Source organism: Symsagittifera roscoffensis, chromosome 8 (genome assembly GCF_963678635.1).
Source record: "Symsagittifera roscoffensis chromosome 8, txSymRosc1.1, whole genome shotgun sequence".
NCBI classification, from domain to species: Eukaryota; Metazoa; Xenacoelomorpha; order Acoela; family Convolutidae; genus Symsagittifera; species Symsagittifera roscoffensis.
In genome coordinates, this window is record NC_087069.1 from 38,125,238 (window position 1) to 38,136,797 (window position 11,560).

Here is an 11,560-nt window from a genome sequence, read left to right on the forward strand (position 1 = left end):
TGTTACCAATAGTGTTTCAAAAATTGATGCTGAGCCTTTACTGCCTACCTATTGTAAAAAAAATTATAATACTTATTGTGATGTGGACGAAGATTATGATGACGAAGCGTCACTGGAGTTCAAGCTCGTATCACAACACGAGTCTGAATTAGACTGGATATCCGCAAGGATTGAAACACAGGCCGGATTTTTGCGACTCAACTCGTGCGCTATCTCGATCAGGTCTTCACGGCCCAGTTTAATCAGTGTCCGGTACAAATGGCGGCAGAATCTGGGTCTTTCCTAGGCAGTCTTGAGCCAGACGTGTTTGAAGTTGCCAGTGTTGAAGTAGTTCTGAGTTATGGCAACTGATATGTCAAGGTTCAATACTACGTGCCACCAACCTCCTTAAACATGGCTTCAAAATTTACATCCCGACTGAGTTTAACTGAAGCGGAAAACAAAAGTTAATCGATAATTAAGCCCATTATAATTTCATTACTATTCTACCCAGAAAACAGCAGGATTTCAAACCAACCCCCGGATTTAGGGAGGTGGGGGCGGACTCTTTTTTACTTCAGGACTTCGACTCCCTGTCGACACAAAGGACCCCCATTTATACTACTTTGAGATATCCCTTTTTGGCTGACGGACCCTAAAAACTATCTAAAGGTCCTTTGGTGCCAATACATACTAATTTTGAGGAGGGAGCGCGCGCCGAAAAAACGCCATTTTTTGGCCAATATTTTCCAAAATCTTTTTTTGGCTTGTTTTTTTTTGTTTGAAAAGCATTGTTTTTTTGAAAAGCATTGTCTTTTTTGGCTTGTTTTTTGAAAAATTTACCTGCGACGCAGAAAATTTGGTCAAATTAAGGTCTTTATAAGGATTCGGGAGAGCTCAGAAAATCAATTTGGTTGACGAAAAAAAAGTCGAGCAAATTGAAAATCCTTTTCTCCCTCGAGAAAATCCATCCTAGATCCGCGCCTGTTTGAAACGGTCAAATGAAACAGATAAGTGCGCCAGACATTAAAAAAGCTTCAAGAAATCCTCAACTAAAAACATAGCCAGTAGAGATTTGAAAAAGATTGAATGAACGCAAGGAAAAACGAAAAAATATATATTGACTTGTTTTTTGAAAAAACTTGAATTTTCTAATTTCGAAGGAAAAAATTAATGGACTATAAATCGTGTGGATTTTTCTGAAAATTTTTCGATTTACACTTCCATTTTCGGCAAATAATCAATTTGAGAAAATTGTATCAGTAGGTAACTTTTTTATTCCGCTGGGAAGTCAATTAATAAAAAATTAAGTTTATTAAAATAATAACAGTTTTTCGTGACCTTCATCACGACCTACATTAAAGTCGTCAACTACGTTCATTGAATCTTTCAACAAGATTTAGGGAGGTGTGGGCCGACTCTTTTTTACTTCAGGACTTCGACTCCCTGACGACCCAAAGGACCCCCATTTATACTATTTTGAGATATCCCTTTTTGGCTGACGGACCCTAAAAATTATCTAAAGGTCCTTTGGTGCCAATACATACTAATTTTGAGGAGGGAGCGCGCGCCGAAAAAACGCGATTTTTTGGCCAATATTTTCCAAAATCTTTTTTTGGCTTGTTTTTTTTTGAAAAGCATTGTTTTTTTGAAAAGCATTGTCTTTTTTGGCTTGTTTTTTGAAAAATTTACCTGCGACGCAAAAAATTTGGTCAAATTAAGGTCTTTATAAGGATTCGGAAGAGCTCAGAAAATCAATTTGGTTGACGAAAAAGAAGTCGAGCAAATTGAAAATCCCCTTCTCACTCGAGAAAATCCATCCTAGATCCGCGCCTGTTTGAAACGGTCAATTGAAACAGATAAGTGCGCCAGATATTAAAAAAGCTTCAAGAAATCCTCAACTAAAACATAGCCAGTAGAGATTTGAAAAAGATTGAATGAACGCAAGAAAAAAACGAAAAAATATATATTGACTTGTTTTTTGAAAAAACTTGAATTTTCTAATTTCGAAGGAAAAAATTAATGGACTATAAATCGTGTGGAGTTTTCTGAAAACTTTTCGATTTACACTTCCATTTTCGGCAAATAACCAATTTGAGAAAATTGTATCAGTAGGTAACTTTTTTATTCCGCTGGGAAGTCAATTAATAAAAAATTAATTTTATTAAAATAATAACAGTTTTTCGTGACCTTCATCACGACCTACATAAAAGTCGTCCACTACGTTCATTGAATCTTCCAACAAAATCTCCACAAAAAGAAACACTTAAGAAAAAATCCTTAGAGATTACCATCGTCTGACAACACTACTAATTTAATCTCACTCAAACTACAGTCGTGTTCTCTCAAGTTGTTACACTTTGTTTTTTGTTCATATTTTCAACCAAGTTTATTGCATTAAATGGGCAATATCTTTTGATTAAATTAACCCAGCGTCGCGATGCTTGGCAAGTAGATTACACTTGCATTTTCACACGATACTATGTCCGGATGAAAGTTTGTTTACAATGTTTGTTCACAATGGTGTGAACATTTATTGTATTATTTTCTGATGGCACAGAAAACCCCAATTCTGTTAAGAAATCGGATTATACAGCTGAAAAAAATGGCCAGAAGCAAAGCCACATTGCCAATGCCTTAGGGATTTCTCGTATGACTGCACAGAATCCTCAAATTGTATGAAGCAGAGGGATCAGCTGCAAAAAAAATTAAGAAGAAAAGTTTTACCTTTCGCGAAAAACCGAAATAGATCAGTTCGAGAGATCACAGGACATTTTAATCAAGGTCAGGACAAGAAAAGGTGTATATCCTTTGTATTCAAACAAATTAAACTGCTTGGCGCGTCAAAAGTTGTCCAGAAAAAGCAAATGATTATAAGGAAATATAACGAACTTCGTCGTAGAAAGTGGGCTCGTGAACCAAAATCTTGGAATTTTCTAGACTGGCGAAAATATATTTTTTCAGACGAGTGCAAGATCGAAGTGAACACAAATAAGAAGACTTTAGTCTGGAAATTCAAGGCGGATCCTGCATGGATGAATCCCCAGGAAAAGAAATCAAAACGCATTTTTTCCGTAATTATTTGGGGTTGCGTGACCTACCACGGATTTCGCAAATTAGAGAAGATTAATGGAACTTTCAACAGCAAAAAATACAAGGAAATACTAGAGCGAAATCTGCTGGATGTTATCAACAGCTTTCACGGAGACGAGTATGTATTCCAACAGGACAACGATCCCTGCCATGTTTCAAATTTAATGAATACGTTTTTCACAGAAAAAGACATCGTAACGACTACATGGCCCCCTCAATCACCCGACATTAATATCATCGAAAACCTGTGGAAGATGCTGAAGAAATCTCTAAAAGATAGCAATATCGAATTTCGATCTAGAGACCAGTTGTATGAAGAAATAGAAAAACACTGGAATCTGATTACTCAAGATGCCATTAACAAACTGTACGATTGCTTGCCTCGGCGAATGGCTGAAGTATTGAACATGAGGGGTGAAATAATCAAGTATTAGACCTTTTCGATGTGTACATTGTGTTTTTTTTTGTCGCATAAGTGTAACAACTTGAGAGAACACGACTGCAGGTTGTGTTTTTCCGGTGGATAGTTCTCTTTCATACTTCTCTTTCATCGCAGAGCTTTTCTCAAACTGAACTGTTTTAGATAAGTACATATTAGCCAGCTTCTGAAAAATATCCGGAAATCAAATTTCACCGTGTACGTTTGATTCGAAACTCAACGTCGGGCTGGACTTATGATTCGGAGGTTCCATGAGTCGTGAAAAACATTGCATCGAATTTGGCTTGAGATTAGACTTGGAGAACTAGCCTGGTATGAATACCGTTTCCCCAGGGAGCTGTACGAACTCTATGGGTCTCCATTTGGCTGGCCAGGCGGCACTGGTTACTCTGGGATGTACGAAACGGAACCACGTCACCGCCTCGGCCTCTTGTTTCCCACAGTTGTCACTATACTAAACAGCCCAGCAACACCGTCCTCGTAAAAATTATAACCACAAAACTTGTTTTAGAAAATTTCACGTGACAGATGTCTCAAACCAAACATAGACAATCTGGGAAAGCACAGGAAAGATATATCAATATTGTATTTTCAACGCAAAGAGAAGCAACCGCTCATGCTTGAGGCTCCAATTTAGACTTAATTCTTGTTTTCTTTCGTCAAAACAGCCCTTATTAAGAAAGCTTGTGGCTCAATGGCTTCCTCAAGTATCAATCATGCGCATGAAAATTGATCAGTTAAATTACCAAATATTGGAATCTACTTGTGGTTTTAAAAGATGTCCGGGCACTTCGTTCGGCAGCAGACACCACCGCTTGGCTCCTCGGACCAAAGAGTTCCAGGCAGAAGTGGCCAGACGGTCAATGTGGATTCCAGTGCCAGATCTCGGAGGACCAATCACTATCCACCTGCAATTCAAGCAAAAATAATTTGCTAATAGTAAAACAGAGGAGTATAAACAGGCAGTACCGAATTTAAGAATGGGGTTAATTGATCCTTTCAATGCCAAAAGCTCACTCTTTTTGATCTTTTTGATCATTAAAAAAATAGATAAAATAGGGTCTCTTTTCTATACTGTTTTGAAAGCTCGGAAAAACTATTTGGTCGACATAGAGAAAAGACAACAAAACTATCAAATGCTTTTATATAACCGCAAATGGAGACAAGACTGCTCGTATCGGGGTGAAGTCCTGAATGTTCCGACTGCCTTTTAAGGTCTATGGAGCAGTAACGTCATGAAAAATTTAAATGTAATGAAATAAAATAAAAATATTTTAAAAAAAAAATTTTTGAGGAAATATCCCCCCACGCGTCATAATAAGTACAAAGTGACAGATTTTGCTCCTATTAACAAATCAATTATAGCATATAAGCTTCCTTCAACCAATTTGGAACGATTTCTATGACTGATTAAATCTCCACTTATATTTCGCGCGTTAATTGTCCCAAATTGGCCAAAATGGTAATCTTTAAACCCCCATAACTTTACGAAAAAAAATCACAGGTGAAATATCTTTTCAAATTTAAGCTCAAGACAACAATACCTTTTGAATGATTAAAAAAACTTCCGTCAAAAGTTGCTAGTTAAAAAGTCGAAATTTGTCTGAAGAAAAAAAACCCACCCCGAGCATAAACAATCCGTTACTTTCGTTACGAAAATCGGAACAAAAAAGATGCCTGTAGATACGCGCCTGCACATCAGCCAATGTTCAGAACAGATACCATAAAACACAAACGAAAGAAAAACTATCATTCGAGTAACACGAAGCTAGTGCAAATATAGCGAACAAACAGTTGGACAGAGTCAAGGAACGCAAGAATACAGAAAAAACATTATTGGCTTACATGTCTTTCGAACTTCAATTTTTGAATTTTAAAACAATATACATGGCCCTAAAACTTCTTCAACTTTAAGAATAAATTTGACAATTTTTTGATAAAATTAACTCAATTTGAGAAAACTGGATCAATATATAAAGTTTTTATTCCGCTGGGTTATCTGAAAATTAAAGTCGAAATTAAAAACGATCACGTTTTTCGTAATCTTTAGTTTTCGCTGTTCGGCAGTGGAAATTGCCTTCCTCTTAACAAAAGAAATGAACTAAATTTTAAAAAAATCTCAAGTCAATTCGCGAACAAATTTTATGACTTTTCCTGAAAACAAAAAACATCACATACATAAGAGTCTGAACTACGCTCATCGACTCTTAACTATTAACAAGAACTCAAATGTCTGAAACTGCATCAATTCAGTAATAATTCCGCGAAACGTTGGGCACCGAAACGACAAAGTTTTTATTGGCTGGTTTATAAACTCTTTATAAACGCTCATTTAAGGTTCGCACAAAACTTGACTGTTCTAAAATGCGCAAATCCCTAAAAATACTGGCTTAAAGATCTCTTTTATCTCAGAAATAAGACCCTTAAAAATCGACAGCGCAAAAATTGACTTTCTGTACTTTCAGAAAACCCAATATATAATAAATTCAATATTTTTTTCCAGGATAATCATTATTTTATAGATCAGACTCTTGCTTAATTTACTTATTCGTTCTTAATCATTTATACGTATGCTTAATAACATCTGCTGCCATCAACTGTTTAATCTAGCGTAACTAATTAATGAACAACAATTCATTTTTTTTGAAATATTTGAAAAAATCATAGAACTTTTTTTGAAGCAATAAAATCCATTATAATCGATTATAATCAACTATATTTTTTGAAAGTTTAAACCAATTATAATCCAAAATTACTCATTTTTGCATTCTTTCAGTGCGATCTTTGAATAGTGCAAGCTCAAAGAAATAAAAAATGCTCAAACCCCAAAACTACTGGCTAAAAGATCTCTTTTACCTCAGACATAAAACCATAAAAAGCCGAAAGCACAAAAATTTGACTTTCTGTAATTTCAAAAAAAAGTCAATATATAATAAATTCAAATTTTTTTCCAGGATAATCATTATTTTATGAATCAGATTCTTGTTTAATTTACTGATTTGTTCTCAATAATTTGTACCTATGCTTAATAACACCTGCTGCCAACAATCATTTATTCTAGCTTAGTTACGCTAGATTAAATGATTGATGGCAGCAGATGTTATCAAGCATACGTTATTATCAAGCATACGCAAAAATTATTGAGAACAAATAAGTACACTAAACAAGAATCTGATGCATAAAATAATGATTATCCTTGAAAAAAAAATGAATTTATTTATTGACTTTTTTGAAATTACATGAAGTCCATTTTTTCATGAACAGCAATCAGATTTTATAAAATATGGAAAATGTCATGTCTCAAAAGCCGAAAAAGAATCTGAGCTGTCATAATCATAGGCCTGTTTCGCAAACCCTGGGGTACCCTGTGAAAGCACATTAACTTAACGCTAAGAACTTCATTAAAAAAACATGCAAAATGACATAACTCAGCAATCCTAATTAAAGTTCACATCCGCAACCTCTGGGAGTACGCTAACAAAAGCCGAAAGTAAGCTTGATAGTTTCAAATTTAAAAAATTTGTTTTTTATAACATGAATTTTTTTGAAAAGTTTTGACAAAATCATAAAAACATATCGGAATCAAAAGAAAGTTTGAGCAATCATATGTGAAACCACTTAAGTACCCGGGGCATAAAGTTGAGAATTTCAAAAAATGTGAAATAAACCGATAAATCGTTTTTTAAGTTTGCGTTGCGAAAAAAGGGAAAAGTACTGTAGGGTTCAGGCATTGAAATCTTTTAAGTTGATATCAATTTTCGATGCAATATATGCTCCTAACAGTCGAACATTACACGTGTAATAAATTAACCTATAGGGCGGTCGCTTTCCCTCTCTTGTGTGTTGGAACAGATCTTCTCGGAACAAATTGGGCACATTATAAAAATTCAGCAGCTTCTTCCGCTTCGGATCTTCTCCGAAGTTGGAATCAAGCACGCAAAGTGGAGAATCATCCCGAGTGGAAACCATGTATTGGAGGTAGTACTTCAATTTGATTTTTACGGGACATCTTTTGTCGTCTTCGCCGCATTTAAACTTCAGTTTGCTGAATTTTCTATAGAGCCAGGCAAGAGTGGACCATTTGGTGTTGCCCTGTGATCAGATCAGTGTATTTTATTCAGCAGCTTTTCAGGAATTCAACTTTTTTCAGATTTCAAGTTTGACCTTAATTATCTTCCGCAAAAAACGTTTATCTTGAACCAGTGTACAAGCGACCCATAAATATTTTGTTATGCTGGTTTCCAAAAAAAAAGGTAGATTGTTTTGCACCAGCCCGTTACACCTAATATAACACTACAATACACTGCCTGATAAGCTGGCCAGTCATCCATTAGATGTGTGAATATTGCAGGCATGCTTGGTTTCTCAAATCTCTCAATGAATTCCAACTCAGTGAGCGCCTTTCCATCAATCCTGTCAATTACATAAGGTCTCGCCTGCATCATTTCTTTCGAAATCTCCACAGGCAATTTGTCAAGTCTGTTTGTGAAGTTTTTCCGAAATTCTTCCAAGTCTAGGGTACAGAACAAGCGCTCTGCGCTGAATAGATCCCCCGTGACGAGCTCTAAAACACAAGGCCAAACAAAGCTATTAGGATTTTTAGGACTACTACATTTAGCCGTTGAGGAACGAGCTGTAAGAAATTTTCAACAAGAAAGTATAAAACCACGAAGCGTACAAATGAATTGTATTTCAATACAAAAACATAGCCAACAGACAGAAAGAAAACAGATTCAACGAACGCTAAGAGACAAAAAATACCGACTTAAAATTTTTTTAATTTCAACTTTTCAACACAGAGGCGAAGTTGCACTTCGCATACAGAAGCAAAAGTATGACCGATAAAGCTACTGGGAAAACTTAATGAGTCAAATTTCGAGTCTACAAAACTTCTCAAAAGACGCACACCAATTATGAGTCTATGTAATTTCTAAGTGACGCAATCCAGTTATGGCGCATTAGCAGTACCAGTCAATTTGAAAACAAAAGAAATTTACCAACTAGCACGCCTCAATTTATAGAGTGACGCATTTTAACTAGTACTAGCGTGTAACGCACCTCCAGTGCTTCAAATTTTTGACAACTCGTGAAAAATTACATATACTGGAAACCACATCTGCAGGCTTTTAGTGTACTCTGACACACCCAATTAAATGTTTGGTAATTTCATATTTGATAATTTTTTTTAATACCTATTTTCGGTCATCTCGAAAACGTCAAATCTCGAAAAGTACAAATATTTGAGTAGTGATACTTGGAGGCAAGATTTACAACTCCTGGGAGTACCCTGGCAGCACCCAATTACAGGGTTGGGATATCTAAACTTTATGAGTTTTTGTAATCTAAGTTACCTGAAAGCTTTGGAAAAATCATAAAAAGCCTCATATCTCGAAAACTACAAGAATTTGAGCAGCAAAATTTGGAGGCAAGATTAGCAGAACCATGAGTTCACAGACAGCACCAAACTAAAGCGTTACGAATTTCAATTTATAAAAAAAAACTCAAAGTTGAATTTTCTGTAAAAAGTTTAGAAATATCACAAAAAAGTCATATCTGCAAAACTACAAAGATTTGTTTGGGTTTTCTGGATTTTTTTATCACAAAAAACGTCATTTCCTTGAAATCACAAAAAACGTCAATTCCTTGAAATGACAAAAAACGTCATATCTCGAAAACTACAACGATTTCAGCCGTCTCATTTGGAGGCAAGAGTCGCATTCCTTGAGAGTACTCTGACAGCACCCAACTGCAAGGTTGGGTTATTCAAGTTTTGTAATTTCTTATGTAATTTGAGTTCTCTGAAAATCTTTGAAAAAAAAATCAAAAAATCGTCGTATCTCGTACACTAAAAAGATTTGAGCATTCTTAATTGGACGTCAAAAATGCAACCACGTTGTGAATTCTGATAGCATCCAACTATAAGGCTGCTTTTTTAAACTGGGCGGAATAACCACTAAAATCAATATGGAAAATCGAAAAAATCTTAACCATTGCAATTTACGATACAGCTTAAACGTGAAATTTTTTTTTCGTTAATTATGCAAAAATATTACGTTGAAAAAGCTCTAAAGCGGCAAGATAGTGAAGATGGCATTTAAAATTATATTAGATAGATATAAAAAGATAGAAAGAACGATCAAAAAAGGATTGAAAAAGAAAGATCGAAAAAGAAGGATAGAAAAAAAACAGATAGAAAAATAAATAGAGAAAAGAGATAGAAAAAAAAGACAGAAAGATCAAAAAACAAGGATCAAAAAAGAAAGATAGAAAAAGAAAGACAGAAAAGTTCAAAAACAAAGATAGAATAATATCGAAAAGGAAGGGTCGAAAAAAATTAAAAAAATAGATCGAAAAAGATGGATCGAAAAAAAAGACAGAAAAAAGATAGAAACTCCAGATAGATAGATTGGAGACAACCGTTTGACAGTAGTACTACTTTGAGCTGAATCGTCGAAGCCAAATTGAAAATTAAAAAATTAGGAGACGGGTAGACAGACAAAACCAAATTAATTTAAAAAGCAGGTACACAGACAGACTTAATTTGACCTCGAAAAAAATAATGAAAAACTAATGACCTTGCGGACAACTACTTGAAAAAATTTCTTAAGCATTGGAATATATGATATAGCTTAATCATGAAAAAATTCTTTCGTTAAACATGCAAAATTATTAAGCTTAAACATGGGAGATAGCTGTCAGTAACACTTATATATAGTAGAGTTAGGTAGATACATAGATAGATAGATAGATAGATAGATAGATAGATAGATAGATAGATAGATAGATAGATAGATAGATAGATAGATAGATAGATAGATAGATAGATATGAAAAAGTTCATTAAAAACATCCGACCCTGCCCATGTGCGAACCCTCTTATTTTGTTGCTGGTCTCCTTGCCTACCTCTACGCTTAAGATCAATGATACCCTGAAGCTAAAATGACATTTGTAATATAATAGTCTGGGTTAATATCCCTAGCATCGGCTGTAATTAATAGCTGGATCAAAGTGATCATTTTCAAAATGAACACAGTTTGTCGCAACAATATTTGCGTCTTAGGTTGAAAAGAAGAGAGTTCATAATATAACACAAGCTATGCTTGTGTAAAGAAGAAACTATATGCAGGTAAAGCTCATTGAGTTTCAAGAATAAATAATCATTGACACTTTTTGATAAAATTAACTCAATTTGAGAAAATTGGATTAATGGGTAATTTTTTAATTCGTTTAAGAAATCTGAAAATCAAAATCTACTTTATAAATTATGATTCGCTCACATTTTTGTGACCTTAACATTTTTGCTGTTCGAAAGTGGATCTTGTCTTCTTTTAACAAAAAAAACGATCTGAACTTACAAAGAAATCAGAATTCAAAAAGCGCGAAATCAAGTTTGAGCGTAAACAAACTTTTTACAATTTTTTTCCTGAAAAAAATCACGAATATAAGAGTAGTTCATTGAGTCTTTTTTGACTAAATTAACATTAAGTTCATGAACATCACAACCCAAAAATACGCTAATTTAGAAAAATTTATTCTGTTCTAGTCTAGCCCTCACATTACTATTCTAAAATTTTTAGCTCACGGCTCTATTTCCTCCTTTTCATTTTGAGCGTTGCTTCCGTTGGGGGATTCGAACCCATGACCTCCTTCCCTTGAAGAGCAGCATTTCTTACCTGATCTAGCTCGGTGTTTTGCATCTCGAATCTTCTTCCTTGCCAATCTTCCTTGACTCTTGATACAGATTCTCTCCTCTTGTTCGAATCTCAGCTTAGATGAAGTTCTGCAATCTGCACGCTGTATTCTCAACTGCGTGAATCCTGAGGTTGTTTTTGAATATCTGCCTACTGACGAATCAGACTAAATAGAGACACAGACACCCTCAAAACACACATAAACAGAAAAATCGATTGTCAAACGGTGCACTAGGAGCAACTAAGCCGATATAATGTAGGCCAAAACCTATCAAGCCGGAAAAAAAAGAGAAAAGAAAAAAAAACAACTAGCAAATCGAGATAAATTACAACCAACAAAAAGAAAAAATCGAATAGA

General features: G+C 34.9%; 1 protein-coding gene across 1 annotated transcript; it reads right to left on the minus strand.

Annotated features, from left to right (window-relative positions):
* Nucleotides 1–238: 238 nt before the first annotated feature.
* On the minus strand, nucleotides 239–11,216 carry LOC134853645 (bifunctional arginine demethylase and lysyl-hydroxylase JMJD6-B-like). The gene is made up of 6 exons (XM_063869650.1): nucleotides 11,185–11,216; nucleotides 7,819–8,075; nucleotides 7,323–7,603; nucleotides 4,275–4,419; nucleotides 3,821–3,965; nucleotides 239–386 (listed from the first exon to the last, which is right to left on the minus strand). The coding sequence occupies exons 2-6, from the start codon at nucleotides 7,954–7,956 to the stop codon at nucleotides 283–285; spliced, it is 813 nt and encodes a 270-aa protein (XP_063725720.1). The 5' UTR covers nucleotides 7,957–8,075; nucleotides 11,185–11,216; the 3' UTR covers nucleotides 239–282.
* Nucleotides 11,217–11,560: the final 344 nt, after the last annotated feature.